This window comes from Salvelinus namaycush, chromosome 1, assembly GCF_016432855.1.
Source record: "Salvelinus namaycush isolate Seneca chromosome 1, SaNama_1.0, whole genome shotgun sequence".
Classification (NCBI taxonomy): domain Eukaryota; kingdom Metazoa; phylum Chordata; class Actinopteri; order Salmoniformes; family Salmonidae; genus Salvelinus; species Salvelinus namaycush.
In genome coordinates, this window is record NC_052307.1 from 1,439,254 (window position 1) to 1,456,959 (window position 17,706).

Genomic DNA, 17,706 nt, shown 5'->3' on the forward strand with positions numbered 1-17,706 from the left:
TTCCATCTACCTACTCTCTTTCCATCTACCTACTCTCTTTCCATCTACCTACTCTCTTTCCATCTACCTACTCTCTTTCCATCTACCTACTCTCTTTCCATCTACCTACTCTCATTCCATCTACCTACTCTCTTTCCATCTACCTACTCTCTTTCCATCTACCTACTCTCTTTCCATCTACCTACTCTCTTTCCATCTACTTATTCTCTTTCCATCTACCTACTCTCTTTCCATCTACCTACTCTCTTTCCATCTACCTACTCTCTTTCCATCTACCTACTCTCTTTCCATCTACCTACTCTCTTTCCATCTACCTACTCTCTTTCCATCTACCTATTCTCTTTCCATCTACCTACTCTCTTTCCATCTACTTATTCTCTTTCCATCTACCTACTCTCTTTCCATCTACCTACTCTCTTTCCATCTACCTACTCTCTTTCCATCTACTTATTCTCTTTCCATCTACCTACTCTCTTTCCATCTACTTATTCTCTTTCCATCTACCTACTCTCTTTCCATCTACCTACTCTCTTTCCATCTACCTATTCTCTTTCCATCTACCTACTCTCTTTCCATCTACTTATTCTCTTTCCATCTACCTACTCTCATTCCATCTACCTATTCTCATTCCATCTACCTACTCTCTTTCCATCTACCTATTCTCTTTCCATCTACCTACTCTCTTTCCATCTACTTATTCTCTTTCCATCTACCTACTATCATTCCATCTACTTATTCTCTTTCCATCTACCTACTCTCTTTCCATCTACCTACTCTCTTTCCATCTACTTATTCTCTTTCCATCTACCTACTCTCTTTCCATCTACCTACTCTCTTTCCATCTACCTACTCTCTTTCCATCTACCTATTCTCTTTCCATCTACCTACTCTCTTTCCATCTACCTAAATGGGAGTCTGTGTATTTACAATGACAGCCTAGGAACAGTGGGGTTACCTGCCTTGTTGAAGGGCAGAACAACAGATTTGTACCTTGTCAGCTCTGGGATTTGATCTAGCAATCTTTTGGTTACAGGCCCAAACACTCTCACCACTAAGCTACCTACAAGCCCCAAACAAAAGGTATTTTTTTCCCACAAGAAGGTTGCACTGATGTACCTTGAAATCTCATCCCCTACTGCACAGTTATTTACAGTAAAACAGTGAATAAATGAACATGTCTTACTGAATTGACAATGCCTTTGAGTGCATGGAAGCCATCTTTAACAGGGAACACTTGATCTTTGGTGTCAGCCACCTCGGCTAGCTGTTGCTCGTCAAAGTCCTTGATACCAACACAGTACACCCGAGCACCGTAGTACCTTGCATCGTTGGCCTGCATTAGAGAAGAAGAAAAAAACGGAATAACTTTAACTTTAAACAAACAAGTAACTCTCTGCATTTGACATTAAAGGCCAGAATTCTTGGACCCAGATTAAGCCTAATCATTAAAAAAATATATATTTAATGGAAATTCTCCAATGAGCTTTTTAGTGTAATACTAGGCATTGTCTGTGTATTAGAAAACCATCCGTTCAACTTGTAAACATGAATAATTAAGTTTGGATTTTTTTTTAAATCATGCTGACCGCTTCAACTGTTAGTTCATGTACATAGACCTCCAGCTTTCCGTCCGTCAAAGCCACAATGATGCTGGAGGACTTGGTCGCTTGGGCTTTGATTTGAAGGTTTGCCTTTTCGGTTCAAACACAAGAGGTGGGAATGGAGGAATAAACAGAGATATGAGCTTTATTAGTGAATAACAATATACAGTGGGAGGGCTGGTGTCAGTTCCATTAGGCCTACTGTTCAGTCAACTCAGGCAGGAGGTAAACGGAAATTACAACTCCAATTACAATTTTGCTTCATGCTTTCCAATTAGGAAAATTGGAATTGGAATGACATTTTTCAGTTTACTTCCTGGCTGAGTTGACTATAATTGAAATGCCAGTGACCCCAACCCAATACACCTGATACGTCTACAGACGGAGAAGAAATTCAAAGCTAACTGTTATAGAGGAGTCAGAATGTATTAGTTAGGTCACCTGGAGCATTTCCAGCACGGAAGGCTTTTGAATTGCTCCCTATCTAAACCGTGTTTAGTGCCAACACAGCAAAGCCTAGCTATTATGCTAACACAGATAGGGTCTATGGCAGACTGACAAGGCTAGCACAGATAGGGTCAATGGCAGACTGACAAGGCTAGCATAGACAGGATCAATGGCAGACTGACAAGGCTAACACAGATAGGGTCAATGACAGACTGACAAGGCTAGCACAGACAGGGTCAATGGCAGACTGACAATGCTAGCACAGACAGGGTCAATGGCAGACTGACAATGCTAGCACAGACAGGGTCAATGGCAGACTGACAATGCTAGCACAGACAGGGTCAATGGCAGACTGACAAATCTAGCACAGACAGGGTCAATGGCAGACTGACAAGGCTAACACAGACAGGGTCAATGGCAGACTGACAAGGCTAACACAGACAGGGTCAATGGCAGACTGACAAGGCTAACACAGATAGGGTCAATGGCAGACTGACAAGGCTAACACAGATAGGGTCAATGGCAGAATGACAAGGCTAACACAGACAGGGTCAATGGCAGACTGACAAGGCTAACACAGACAGGGTCAATGGCAGACTGACAAGGCTAACACAGACAGGGTCAAATGCAGACTGACAAGGCTAGCACAGACAGGCTCAATGGCAGACTGACAAGGCTAACACAGACAGGGTCAATGGCAGACTGACAAGGCTAACACAGACAGGGTCAATGGCAGACTGACAAGGCTAACACAGACATGGTCAATGGCAGACTGACAAGGTTAACACAGACAGGGTCAATGGCAGACTGACAAGGCTAACACAGACAGGGTCAATGGCAGACTGACAAGGCTAACACAGACAGGGTCAATGGCAGACTGACAAGGCTAACACAGACATGGTCAATGGCAGACTGACAAGGTTAACACAGTATCTTACTGTAATGATTATAACGTGGGGAATATTTTGTACAGTACTGAAGGCTTCTCTAGTGAGGTGAAGTCATTTTCAGACATGGTCAGGCCATTAGTATAGTGGTTTCGACTAGGTTTAGGGTAAGGTTTAGGATTAGGTTTAGGTTTAGGGTTAGGTTTAGGGTAAGGTTTAGGGTAAGGTTTAGAGTAAGGTTAAGGATTCGGTTTAGGATTAGGTTTAGGGTAAGGTTTAGGATTCGGTTTAGGGTTAGGTTTAGGGTAAGGTTTAGAGTAAGGTTTAGAGTAAGGTTTAGGATTAGGTTTAGGGTTAGATTTAGGGTAAGGTTTAGGGTAAGGTTTAGAGTAAGGTTTAGAGTAAGGTTTAGAGTAAGGTTTAGGATTAGGTTTAGGGTTAGGTTTAGGGTTAGGTTTAGGGTAAGGTTTAGGGTTAGGATTAGGTTTAGGGTTAGGTTTAGGGTAAGGTTTAGGGTTAGTGGATAGTTGAACATCTGTAAAGTATATATTGGGGACTATCCAATTAACGTGTTACTCATACTGCACCTCTTTAATCCCTTCATGCATGTAGGTTTCCCCTGCTGGCTTCACCTCTCTCAGTGCCTCCAAGCCTTTCTGGATTTCATACCTTCAAACAGAAAGACATCAACTCACCATCCAACATTTTCTAGTTGGTGTTTTTGCCAGTGGATACATATAAAAATTGCCATAGTGGGCATTTTTTGTTCATGTTATAACTGTTATAAGCATGTAATATGAACGCTTATAATGTGTTATTACAAGGCTTATAATATTTTATGTCATTCTCAATAGAAGGAATACCACACCTGTCTCCAGTGAGAGGTAACATCACTTTGGCTGAAGATGAGAACACTATAAAGGAAACCCTCATGCTGGGGCTGGAATGAAACAAAACAGTAGAATATCAGGTTAATATACAGTAGAATATATATCAGGTTAATATACTGTAGAATATATATCAGGTTAATATACAGTAGAATATATATCATGTTAATATAGAGTAGAATATATATCAGGTTAATATACAGTAGAATATATATCAGGTTAATATACAGTAGAATATATATCAGGTTAATATACAGTAGAATATATATCAGGTTAATATACAGTAGAATATATATCAGGTTAATATACAGTAGAATATATATCAGGTTAATATACAGTAGAATATATATCAGGTTAATATACAGTAGAATATATATCAGAATAATATACAGTAGAATATATATCAGGTTAATATACAGTAGAATATATATCAGGTTAATATACTGTAGAATATATATCAGGTTAATATACAGTAGAATATATATCAGGTTAATATACAGTAGAATATATATCATGTTAATATAGAGTAGAATATATATCAGGTTAATATACAGTAGAATATATCAGGTTAATATACAGTAGAATATATATCATGTTAATATACAGTAGAATATATATCAGGTTAATATACAGTAGAATATATATCAGAATAATATACAGTAGAATATCAGGTTAATATACATTAGAATATATATCAGGTTAATATACAGTAGAATATATATCAGGTTAATATACAGTAGAATATATATCAGAATAATATACAATAGAATATCAGGTTAATATACAGTAGAATATATATCAGGTTAATATACAGTAGAATATATATCAGGTTAATATACAGTAGAATAAATATCAGGTTAATATACAGTAGTATATATATCAGGTTAATATACAGCAGAATATATATCATGTTAATATACAGTAGAATATATATCAGGTTAATATACAGTATAATATATATCAGGTTAATATACATTAGAATATATATCAGGATAATATACAGTAGAATATCAGGTTAATATACATTAGAATATATATCAGGTTAATATACAGTAGAATATATATCAGAATAATATACAGTAGAATATCAGGTTAATATACAGTAGAATATATATCAGAATAATATACAATAGAATATCAGGTTAATATACAGTAGAATATATATCTGGTTAATATACAGTAGAATATATATCAGGTTAATATACAGTAGAATAAATATCAGGTTAATATACAGTAGTATATATATCAGGTTAATATACAGCAGAATATATATCAGGTTAATATACAGTAGAATATATATCAGGTTAATATACAGTAGAATATATATCAGAATAATATACAGTAGAATATCAGGTTAATATACATTAGAATATATATCAGGTTAATATACAGTAGAATATATATCAGAATAATATACAGTAGAATATCAGGTTAATATACAGTAGAATATATATCAGGTTAATATACAGTAGAATATATATCAGGTCAATATACAGTAGAATATATACCAAGTTAATATACAGTAGAATATATATCAGGTTAATATACAGTAGAATATATATCAGGTTAATATACAGTAGAATATATATCAGGTCAATATACAGTAGAATATATATCAGGTCAATATACAGTAGAATATATATCAGGTTAATATACAGTAGAATATATATCAGGTTAATATACAGTAGAATATATATCAGGTTAATATACAGTAGAATATATATCATGTTAATATACAGTAGAATATATATCAGGTTAATATAAAGTAGAATATATATCAGGTCAATATACAGTAGAATATATATCAGGTCAATATACAGTAGAATATATATCAGGTCAATATACAGTAGAATATATATCAGGTTAATATACAGTAGAATATATAGCAGGTTAATATACAGTAGAATATATATCAGGTTAATATAAAGTAGAATATATATCAGGTTAATATACAGTAGAATATATAACAGGTCAATACACAGTATTATCATTAGTATTATTGTATCCTATTCTAGACATCCTTTTTCCTTTGAGACTGCACAGTGATGTAACACTCAGCAATCTGTGAAGGTGTGACCAGTATGTTGTCATTGACATCATCAGAAAACCAGCATGTGATAGATAGTTATTGAATAGGCTGTTAAGTGTAAAATACATTATTTCAGATATGCAGTGTGACGAAATGAAATGTTACATGGTATACAAGATACCGATACACTAGTTTGTATCACCTGATTCTAGTACCAGGAAGTGGTTATTAACAGACAGGAAACAGATTGTCATGACAATGACTCCCCCCCCCCCCCCCCCCCCACACACAGGATGTTGTGCAATATATTTTTATGCCTGTCAATGTATGAGGGTGTGAATGGGAAATGGACAGTCATGCGATTGCTTCCAGACCAAACCCACACAATCTAAATGGAGCCGTTCCACCTGTCCGTTAGTTTTGCCTTGACTGGTACTTATTTATTTTTCAGCAAAGGTGCAAACACAGCTGTACATGGATATAAATATTTAGCTAAAGAATAAAAAACTTTATAAACTCTGTAAAAGATATCGCTGAATAAATATGTATATGTAGTATTTCGTGGAACAGTAGAGTCCTCAGAGATGTGAGCGTTCTTCAGGGCGTAAGAAGAGGTGCTGCTTTCTCTCACCCACATGACACATGGCCTAGTCTCAGCTCGTCTCAGCTCGTCTCAGCTCGTCTCAGCTCGTCTCAGATAGTCTCAGCTAGTCTCAGCTAGTCTCAGCTAGTCTCAACTAGTCTCAACTAGTCTCAGATAGACTCAGATAGACTCAGATAGACTCAGATAGACTCAGATAGTCTCAGCTAGTCTCAGATAGTCTCAGCTAGTCTCAGCTAGTCTCAGATAGTCTCAGATAGTCTCAGCTAGTCTCAACTAGTCTCAACTAGTCTCAGCTAGTCTCAACTAGTCTCAGCTAGTCTCAGATAGTCTCAGATAGTCTCAGCTAGTCTCAGCTAGTCTCAGATAGTCTCAGATAGTCTCAGCTAGTCTCAGATAGTCTCAGCTAGTCTCAGCTAGTCTCAAATAGTCTCAGAGAGTCTCAGATAGTCTCAGATAGTCTCAGCTAGTCTCAGATAGACTCAGATAGTCTCAGATAGTCTCAGCTAGTCTCAGCTAGTCTCAGCTAGTCTCAGCTAGTCTCAGATAGTCTCAGATAGTCTCAGATAGTCTCAGCTAGTCTCAGCTAGTGTCAGGTAATCTCAACTAGTCTCAACTAGTCTCAGCTAGTCTCAGATAGTCTCAGATAGTCTCAGCTAGTCCTTTCCCACAGTCAGACCACATAGCATCTTTTAGCCACACGGACAGGTCTGGCAAGAAAAAACAGCAGACGTATGGATCACGTCCTTTCTGAAGAAGGCTTTTAAGAGGCTGACTGAGTAATTTGTTTGTGGAGATTGAGACTTGGATTTAGTTATTAATGAGAAATTGTGTGAGTCAAAAGATGAGTATTATTTGTAACTTTAGACAGGTGATGGACTGGCTAGAATCACATCTATTCCCCCATACATACTTTACCGATGTTATATCTAAATATGTTTAGCCTAACATCTCAGGCTAGACTGAAATTAGAATTGCAATTAAATCCTTTTTTCAGTTTTCTCTTCAAACAAACACACTGAATAAATCAAGAGCTTGCTTGAGGTGCCAGGAAGAAATCCAAAATCTGGAGAAAAACCAGAAGAGAGAAATCTCTCCAGCTTGCATGCTCCACATGGCAGAACAGAAGTGTTCCTGGTAAAGGAGCATTGTGTAGGAGATTGTCCTCGCCTCTCTGTGTTCTGTTGCCTTACTGTACACATTCCCTGCCTCTCCCATGGCCCATTTCGCGCAGACCACCTGGGTTCAAATACTATTCGAAAAATAAATTTCAAAAACTTTATCTGCACTTGATTGAGCTTGCCTGCCTGGCATAACGGACCAATAGAATAGTCCCAATACTGTAAACCCTTGCCCATCTGGCCCTCTTGGAAGGCTAGAACAAACGCTTCAATTATTTGAAAGATATCAAATAGTACTTGAACCCAGGTCTTTGCGGCCCCCTCTGTGGTAGGAAGGGGAGATAGATATCTAAGTGTGGATCTGAACCACCCCGGTTACAAATGGCCATTCTCACAGCCCAGAAGCCTGATAGTCGCTGCCTCCCACTCCCACCGGGCCCTGCTTGCTATGTTCTTCAACAAACCATTTCTTCATTTCAGTTTGGCTGGGTCGATACCGTCTGGACTGGCACATAGCGCTGAGTCAACCAACGTTGCTATAAAAAAAAAAACTCTGCCTGCAAATTTTATTTTATTAACTTTTTCGTGATCCTTTTCATCCTCTAATTTAACCCAGGTTGGACATGAGTACTTTTTACTATGCTAGTTGGTACGTTTTGTAGGGATTGGCTATATTGGTTAATGGACTGGGAAAACATTGAATTAGTGGTTTAGCTAGACAGAAGTTGATCAGAAGAATGTTGAAAAACAAGTAGGAGATAGAAACTCAGATGTGACATAAAGCTGGCCGTAGATAAAAGTGGCATTTGTTGATTTGTTGAAATCTACAAGATTCCATTTTAACAAACATATCCAGTCCACCTTTGTTCCTTTACTTACCCAACGCTTTTCTCCATTACACTCAGTCCTTGTCCCTTTGCCAGACCACAAGTCATTTGTAAAAGAATACAAAAATGCTTACCTCACAAATCGATCTGTCAGATTCTTCACAAAGGCATAAATCTCACCCCAGTCGTTAGAAACACTTCCCGATCTGCAACAGAGAAAACACAGTTGAATTGTAGAATTATGTTCCTTTGAACGTGCCACAACAACGAAGGCATTTTAATATCAAGAAGATTGACCTTGATCCTTCTTAGTTTGTTTTTTTTGCTGACCAAAAAACCCTTCACCAAAGAGCACCTTAATAACTTACAATTGTGATGATTTACTAGTGCGTCCCTACAGCACACCTTCTTTGTGCTACAGTTAGACATGCTGACTAGGCTTGCTGTTATAGATAGTGGTACTGACTGTACTGATAACACAGTGTATCACAACATGTGGTACAGCTCTGCAGTGTGTTGCTGATTGAGCAGAGCACGAGTCAGCAGAATGTGTTCAGACCGATGCTTTCAGATAGATGAAAGACAACCACATTGTCTTTGAAGCTAAATTCAACTTGAGTCAAAACAATTCCTTAGGATAATGTATGAACTTGATCACCCCCTACAAGAGCTGGATGTGTGAACTTGATCACCCCCTACAAGAGCTGGATGTATGAACTTGAATACCCCCTACAAGAGCTGGATGTATGAACTTGATCACCCCCTACAAGAGCTGGATGTATGAACTTGAATACCCCCTACAAGAGCTGGATGTATGAACTTGATCACCCCCTACAAGAGCTGGATGTGTGAACTTGATAAACCCCTACAAGAGCTGGATGTATGAACTTGAATACCCCCTACAAGAGCTGGATGTATGAACTTGATCACCCCCTACAAGAGCTGGATGTTTGGACTTGAATACCCCCTACAAGAGCTGGATGTATGAACTTGATCACCCCCTACAAGAGCTGGATGTATGAACTTGATCAACCCCCTACAAGAGCTGGATGTATGAACTTGATCAACCCCCTACAAGAGCTGGATGTATGAACTTGATCACCCCCCACAAGAGCTGGATGTTTGGACTTGATCATCCCCTACAAGAGCTGGATGTGTCTATAGATGGATAAAGTAGTCATCATGGTGGTCATGATGAGAAGAGAAGAGAGATTAGAGACATTGGTAACATTATTTATTTTATGAAAGCGTTGTTGTGCCAAAACCACTGACATTGTCAGTGTCTACAGTTGAGATTCCCTGGTCTACATCCCTGGTCTACATCCCTGGTCGACTTCCCTAGTCTACTTCCCTGGTCTACTTCCCTGGTCTACTTCCATGGTTAATTTCCTAGTCTACTTTCATGGTTTACTTTCTTGGTTTACTTCCTGGTCTACTTCTATGGTTAATTTCCTAGTCTACTTTCATGGTTTACTTTCTTGGTTTACTTCCTGGTCTACTTTCCTGGTTTACTTTCTTGGTTTACTTCCTGGTCTACTTTCCTGGTTTACTTTCTTGGTTTACTTCCTGGTTTACTTTCTTGGTTTACTTCCTGGTCTACTTTCCTGGTTTACTTTCTTGGTTTACTTCCTGGTCTACTTTCCTGGTTTATTTTCTTCGTTTACTTCCTGGTTTACTTTCTTGGTTTACTTCCTGGTCTACTTTCCTGGTTTACTTTCTTGGTTTACTTCCTGGTTTACTTTCTTGGTTTACATCCTGGTCTACTTCCTTTGGTTTGCTTCCTGGTAATTTCCTTGCTACTATACCAATACCACCTAGTTTCATGAAATAAACATTTTTTGGTTAATAAGTTATATGATGACTGATAGTTTTTATTATTATTGTTATCATCCAGATACATCATGTGCCAGTCCAGAGCGGGTGACGTAGGGAGTGTGCTTGCCACACACGCCTCAGGCCTTGGCACACCGTACCCTCTATCAGTCAAAGTGAGCAATGTGAACACAGTCAGTGTGTTCAATTTGCCCTTGATGATAACGACATCGTGGTAATTAAACTAATAATTACAATTCAATGTATGTGCAGAGAACATTAAAACATGAGAGATTCACCATTAGGGCCACCATCTTTCACACAGTTTCTCTCCTCCCCCTCCATCTCCAAGACAAGGTCAATGTTTCCGTCTGGCAAAGAGTGTGTATCTGTGTGTGTGTGTGGGGGTGGGGGGGGGGGGGGGGCTAAGACTGAAGCAAAGTTCCACAGCACTTTGACAATACTGTAACTACTAACTACTCTGGATGATTAACGTTGTGAATACATTACACTGTAAGGTCCTTGTTACTTTGTGAATACATTACACTGTAAGGTCCTTGTTACTTTGTGAATACATTACACTGTAAGGTCCTTGTTACTTTGTGAATACATTACTCTGTAAGGTCCTTGTTACTTTGTGAATACATTACACTGTAAAGTCCTTGTTACTTTGTGAATACATTACATTGTAACGTCCTTGTTACTTTGTGAATACATTACATTGTAAAGTCCTTGTTACTTTGTGAATACATTACATTGTAAAGTCCTTGTTACTTTGTGAATACATTACACTGTAAGGTCCTTGTTACTTTGTGAATACATTACACTGTAACGTCCTTGTTACTTTGTGAATACATTACATTGTAACGTCCTTGTTACTTTGTGAATACATTACATTGTAAGGTCCTTGTTACTTTGTGAATACATTACATTGTAAAGTCCTTGTTACTTTGTGAATACATTACATTGTAAGGTCCTTGTTACTTTGTGAATACATTACATTGTAAGGTCCTTGTTACTTTGTGAATACATTACATTGTAAGGTCCTTGTTACTTTGTGAATACATTACTCTGTAAGGTCCTTGTTACTTTGTGAATACATTACATTGTAAGGTCCTTGTTACTTTGTGAATACATTACATTGTAACGTCCTTGTTACAACACCTACACTACAGTACTGACCTTCTCAAGAGCGTCGGACCTCTTGGTGTAATGGCTAAAGTGTTGGGACTGACTGAATGTTCGCTGCAACATACGGTTGGCTCTTGACGATCTAATGTTTACTAGTAAGCCTAAGTAATGTATGTACAGTGCCTTCAGAGTACTCACACCCCTTGACTTTTTGTTCTGTTACAGCCTGAATTTTAAATGGATTTCGTGTCACTGGCCCCATAACGTCAAAGTGGAATTTTGTTTTTAGAAATGTTAACAAATTAATAAAAGCTGAAATGTCTTGAGTCAATAAGTATTCAACCCCTTTGTTATGGGAAGCCTAAATAAGTTCAGGAGTAAAACTTTGCTTAACAAGTCACATATTAAGTTGCATGGAACTCAAGAACAGTGTATGTGTTATTTTGAGTAAACGGAAAGGTAGGGGTGATGGGATTACCGAAATATTGTGCTTTTACAAAATATTAAGGTGTTTTCAAATAAAACACAATACCTTGCTCTTGTTAAAGCTTTTGAATGTATTTGTTTTTTCTGTCATGATTTTTGAATGACTACTTCATCTCTGTACCCCACACATACAATTATCTGTAAGGTCCTTCAGTCGCGCAGGGAATTTCAAACACAAAGACCAGGGACGTTTTCCAATGCCTCGCAAAGAAGGGCACCTATTGGTCGATGGTAAAATAAAAATTAAAGCAGATATTGAATATCCCATTGAGTGTGGTGAAGTTATTAATGACACTTTGGATGGTGTATCAATACACCCAGTCACTACAAAGATACAGGCGTCCTTCCTAACTCAGTTGCCGGAGAGGAAGGAAACCGCTCAGAGATTTCACCATGAAGACAATGGTGACTTTAAAACAGTTACAGAGTATAATGGCTGTGATAGGAGAAAACTGAGTGTAACGGTTGTTCTCCTCCTTTTCATCCGAAAAGGAGGAGTAGTGATGGAACCAAGGCGCAGCGGGTTGTGAACACATAATTTATTTAAAGACAAGACGAAAAAACACGAACTTCACTATAACTAACAAAACAACAAACGGAGTAGACAGACCTGGACGACGAACTTACATAAACACGAAGAACGCACGAACAGGGAAAATAGACTACACAAAATGACGATGTACAAAAACAAACCGAACAGTCCCGTATGGTGCGACAAACACTGACACAGGAGACAACCACCCACAACGAACACTGTGAAACAACCTACCTAAATATGACTCTCAATTAGAGGAACGCAAAACACCTGCCTCTAATTAAGAGCCATACCAGGCAACCCTTAAACCAACATAGAAACAGAAAACATAGAATGCCCACCCAAACTCACGTCCTGACCAACTAACACATACAACAAACTAACAGAAATAGGTCAGGAACGTGACACTGAGGATGGATCAACAACATTGTAATTACTCCATAATACTAACCTAAATGACAGAGTGAAAAGAAGGAAGCCTGTACAGAATAAAAATATCACAAAACATACATCCTGTTTGCAACAAGGTACTAAAGCAGAACTGCAGAAAATGTAGCAAAGAAATCAACTTTATGTCCTGAATACAAAGTGTTCTGTTGGGAGCAAATCCAAACACATCACATCATTGAGGACAACTCATTCATATTTTCAAGCATGGTGGCGGCCAGTGTTCCATCTTAGTAGTGTGCGGGGTGCGCAGTCTCCCCGAGACTGTGCAGAAGACATATCAACCCACGGAGAGAAGCACGAGATTGAACTTCAGTTTACCCTGTTAACACTATCAAAGTTTTCCCTTTACTGTTGCAATTGTGATCTAATCAACTTAATATTAGCCACTTTCAACGCAACATACCGAAACAAAACAAATTATGCAAGAAATGTTGTTGTAGGCACAATGCATCAGAGCAGGATTCTATTGCATTGACACGACTCAGACCATACTCTCCACAGACCTGTGTTGCATAACCAATCAGAGCTACAGTAGGCCTATATGCAGATAGACCATTGCCATATATGGATCTGTGCCATTCACTTTGAACTGGACTGTGTTTACAGCATGAGCCACGTATGCACATTTTGTTCATATTCTTTGCTAGTTACTGAGTTATTAGCCCAGTTATAGATAATTTCTCGTCAGCAATGGGGGAGTGATTGCTTTCTACAAGAGCACAAAATGTCTAAATTTCGAGACATCTTTGAAAAGCAAGTCAGGTAAAGAGCTTGTTTTTTTTGTCTTATAGGGGCAGTGTTGTATTTTGAAATAGGCTTGAATAAGCTAAGTAGCCAATAGGCAATTTTTCAGATTCTCTGCAATAATGGTATGGGAATAATAATGCATTTTATTTTGTAAAGTGGTTTCTTGCATCAAACAACACAACAACATGTTCAGTCACCAACTTGTCTGAAGGACAAGTCGATAAAAAGGTTCATGTGAAGCCCTGCATGATTTTTTTTCAAAAGTGTCATGGAATGTATTTTATTTTATTATTTTAACCTTTATTTAACAAGTCAGTTTAGAACAAATGATTATTTACAATGACGGCCTAGCAGAAGACCTCCTGCGGGGACAGGGGCTGGGATTAAAAATAAAAATATATAATAATAAAATAGGACAAAACACACATCACAACAAGAGAGACAACACAACACTACATAAAGAGAGACCTAAGACAACAACATAGCAAGGCAGCAACACATGACAACACAGCATGGTAGCAACACAACATGACAATAACATGGTAGCACACACAACATGGCAGCAGCACAAAAACATGGTAGCAGCATGAAACATGGTACAAACATTATTGGGCACAGACAACAGCACAAAGGGCAAGAAGGTAGAGACAACAATACATCACGCAAAGCAGCCACAACTGTCAGTAAGAGTGTACATGATTGAGTCTTTGAATGAAGAGATTAAGATAAAACTGTCCAGTTTGAGTGTTTGTTGCAGCTCGTTGCAGTCGCTAGCTGCAGCAAACTGAAAAGACGAGCGACACAGAGATGTGTGTGCTTTGGGGACCTTAAACAGAATGTGACTGCCAGAACGGATGTTGAATGTGGAGGACGATGGCTGCAGTAGATAACTCAGATAGGGGGGAGTTAGGCCTAATGTAGACCTACAATGAACACCACACATTGGCTGCTACTGTAGGCTTAATAATAGAACAGCTATTTCCATGTTAAAATGTTATGGGAGGCATTTTCTCCGTAGTTATTGATGGCAGGCAACTGGCAGGCAACTCTGGTAGGCCTACATTATGATCAAGTAGCCACAGTAGCCTACTTGACCACTGTTATAACTGTAACTTAAAGCGGGTACAGCCTCAGTGTTCACAGTAAACACGAGCTGGAAGTTGCACAGAATTTTTTACAACGTTCAAGTTTGCACTCAGCAGATCTGCAAGTTGCTCAATGGCGAAAAACATTTGAGGGAACATTGGTGGTGGCTGCATCATGTTATGGGTATGCTTGTCATCGGCAAGGACTAGGGAGTTTTTTAGGATAAAAAGAAACAGAATAGAGCTAAGCACAGGAAAAATCCTAGAGGAAAACCTGGTTCAGTCTGCTTTCCAACAGACACTGGGACACAAATCCACCGTTCAGCATGACAACCTAAAATGCAAGGTCAAATCTACACTGGAGTTGCTTACCAAGAAGACATTGAATGTTCCTGAGGGGCCAAGTTACAGTTTTGACTTAAATCTACTTGAAAATATATGGCAAGACTGAAAAATGGCTGTCTAGCAATGATCAACAACCAATTTGACAGAGCTTGAAGATTTTAAAAAGAAAAATATGCAGATATTGTACTAACCAATGTGTACAAAGCTCTCAGAGACTTGCCCAGAAAGACTCATAGCTGTAATCACTACCAAATGGGACTGTAACATCTATTGACTCAGGGGTGTGAATACTTATGTAAATGTAACATTTCTGTATATCATTTTCCATAAGTTTGCAAAAAATGACTAAGAACATGTTTTGAATTTGTCATTATGGGTTATTGTGTGTAGATGAGTGAGAGAAAAAAATATTCAATTCATTTTGAATTCAGGCTGTAACACAACTTAATGTGGAATAAGTCAAAGGGTGTGAATACTTTCTGAAAGCACTGCATTTGGGCCCAAGCAGCTCTCAAAAAAAACCTTGTAGTTTATCAATTGTATCAACGGTCGGCCATGCTACAATCTCTACAACATCCCGTCATTTTATAATTGAGAACAGGGTGGAGTAGTTGACAGCGGGTTTGAAACTGGAGGGGAGGTGAACAGATGCAACAGGCTTGCAGAAATATGGCATTGAGCCAAGTTGCGAGAGAAGAATAATGAAGTCAAAAAACTAAAGTAAAAACACGTGTTGTATCAAGTCCGTTTGTGTCCTGAGACAGTATGGTATGCATCACCGAACTTCCACTTTGTCTAAACTTTTTTTTGTTGCTCAACTGGAAAGAGGTCTCCTTATGTTACAAGTGGTATTTACGGCAGACCAAGGATTGGGGTTAAAGTGAGGGTTAGGTTTAAGACCACAAAAGCTTTGTCTCAGTAGCTTCGTGTTATCTTGACAATGCATCATGGTTCTAAACAGAACTCCCAGTAGGCCTATGGCAGGGGTCCCCAATTACATTCAGCCTTGGGAAGATTTGTTTTTGTACCAATTTACCGCAAGAATCCCAAACAGATGTAGAATTTTGAGAAAAACAAAATCATGTCAAACCTTGATTACATTGGGATACAATCATACGCCTCTTTATATGAGTAGACTCCGTTCCCTGATGATTTTTACAGTATTTTGTGTTCAGGAACGAAAATGACAACAACAACAAAAATATATATATATATATTTTTTTCTCAGATAACTTTTGGAGGCCAAATATGTATTGGGCTGCTCTGCAGGGTTAATTATATTTAGGCCGGTATTCTAAAACGGGAACTAACCAATTTAACCTTTCTTCTGCTGAACCGGACCAAGCATGAATGGTTTGAACCATAAAAATAATCAATGTGACTGTGTATACAGCTCTAGGCTAAATGTGACATTGCTTCATTGCTGTTACATTGGTAGCTACATTTGACACTGTTGTTGTTACATTGTAGCTACATTTGACACTGTTGTTGTTACATTGTTACATTGTAGCTACATTTGACACTGTTGTTGTTACATTGTTACATTGTAGCTACATTTGACACTGTTGTTGTTACATTGTTACATTGTAGCTACATTTGACACTGTTGTTGTTACATTGTAGCTACATTTGACACTGTTGTTGTTACATTGTTACATTGTAGCTACATTTGACACTGTTGTTGTTACATTGTTACATTGTAGCTACATTTGACACTGTTGTTGTTACATTGTAGCTACATTTGACACTGTTGTTGTTACATTGGTAGCTACATTGTCATTGTTTCAATCGCTGAACATAACAGGCACTTCAGTGATTAAATGTTGCAAATCAATTCTACTTACCTATCTAGAACAAAGTACAAGTCGTAAGCTCCGTGACAAGATGCTTCTTCCGCGTGACAAGACCACGCAAACACACACAGCACAACTATTCCAGCTGTTGCTGCTGTTGAAGTCCAGTGGGTTTTAGCGCGACGAAGTGTTCTCTCCTTCATTGTCAAATTCAACGGTGTCATTGTAGCTCCGGCAAGGCAAAATGTATCAAGCGAAATGACACTTCTTCTTATTCTAGCACATAAACAGAAGAGAGTATGCTAAAAAAACGAGCCGCACTGCTAGAAACATGTCAAAACTTCTACAGCACAATAAAGTAGCCTCTCTGCGTTTAATATCACCGACAGTATTTCTTCATGTCCTCTGACGATGTACTACTCTAAACCGTAGTCTATTTCCTGTTGAGTCAATACAATATCCCATTTCATAAAACCTCCCCGTAGGATACACAAAGCAAACTCCCACTATAACGACCCTTATTCCAAGCGCGCATGCGCCTGGTGAAACCAGATGTGGCTAAATTTAGTGGGTTTATATTCACAAGTAATTGTTAGTGGTGATTATACTGGATAATTAGTTGTGGCCAGGGCCGGTTCCAGGCATATGCGACGTAAGCAGTCACGTAGGTCCCCAGCCCTTAAGGGAACAGTCTGGGTGTCAAGAGTTAGAAGAGTAGAATCCAAAAAGGTGTAAATTCGAATTTTGCTTGTGTATCAGCAACATTTTTCTCCTGTTATGTCAGTCACTGACAGTCACTCAATTAGCCATGTCAGCTAAAATTTATAGATTGGTAAATGAGTCTAGTCAATTAGTCTAGCTAAAGTTGTAGTAATCATGGCCCGAATACCGACCAGGCATGCAAAGGCACGTTCCCAAGATCC

The 17,706-nt window shown here is 38.5% G+C and overlaps 1 protein-coding gene across 2 annotated transcripts in view; it reads right to left on the reverse strand.

Annotated features, from left to right (window-relative positions):
* The window catches only part of LOC120017345 (anthrax toxin receptor 2-like), a 137,305-nt gene extending 119,987 nt beyond the window's left edge, over positions 1-17,318 (reverse strand). Inside the window, exons 1-6 of one of the 2 annotated variants that reach the window (XM_038963754.1) lie at positions 16,835-17,318; positions 8,535-8,606; positions 3,804-3,875; positions 3,523-3,604; positions 1,587-1,691; positions 1,184-1,333 (exon numbers count right to left, since the gene is read on the reverse strand). In XM_038963754.1, coding sequence (XP_038819682.1) covers positions 1,184-1,333; positions 1,587-1,691; positions 3,523-3,604; positions 3,804-3,875; positions 8,535-8,606; positions 16,835-17,007 — 654 coding nt within the window. In that variant the 5' untranslated portion in view covers positions 17,008-17,318. The remainder of the gene's footprint in view (positions 1-1,183; positions 1,334-1,586; positions 1,692-3,522; positions 3,605-3,803; positions 3,876-8,534; positions 8,607-16,834) is intronic. The other variant, XM_038970875.1, reaches the window with a different exon arrangement.
* Positions 17,319-17,706: the final 388 nt, after the last annotated feature.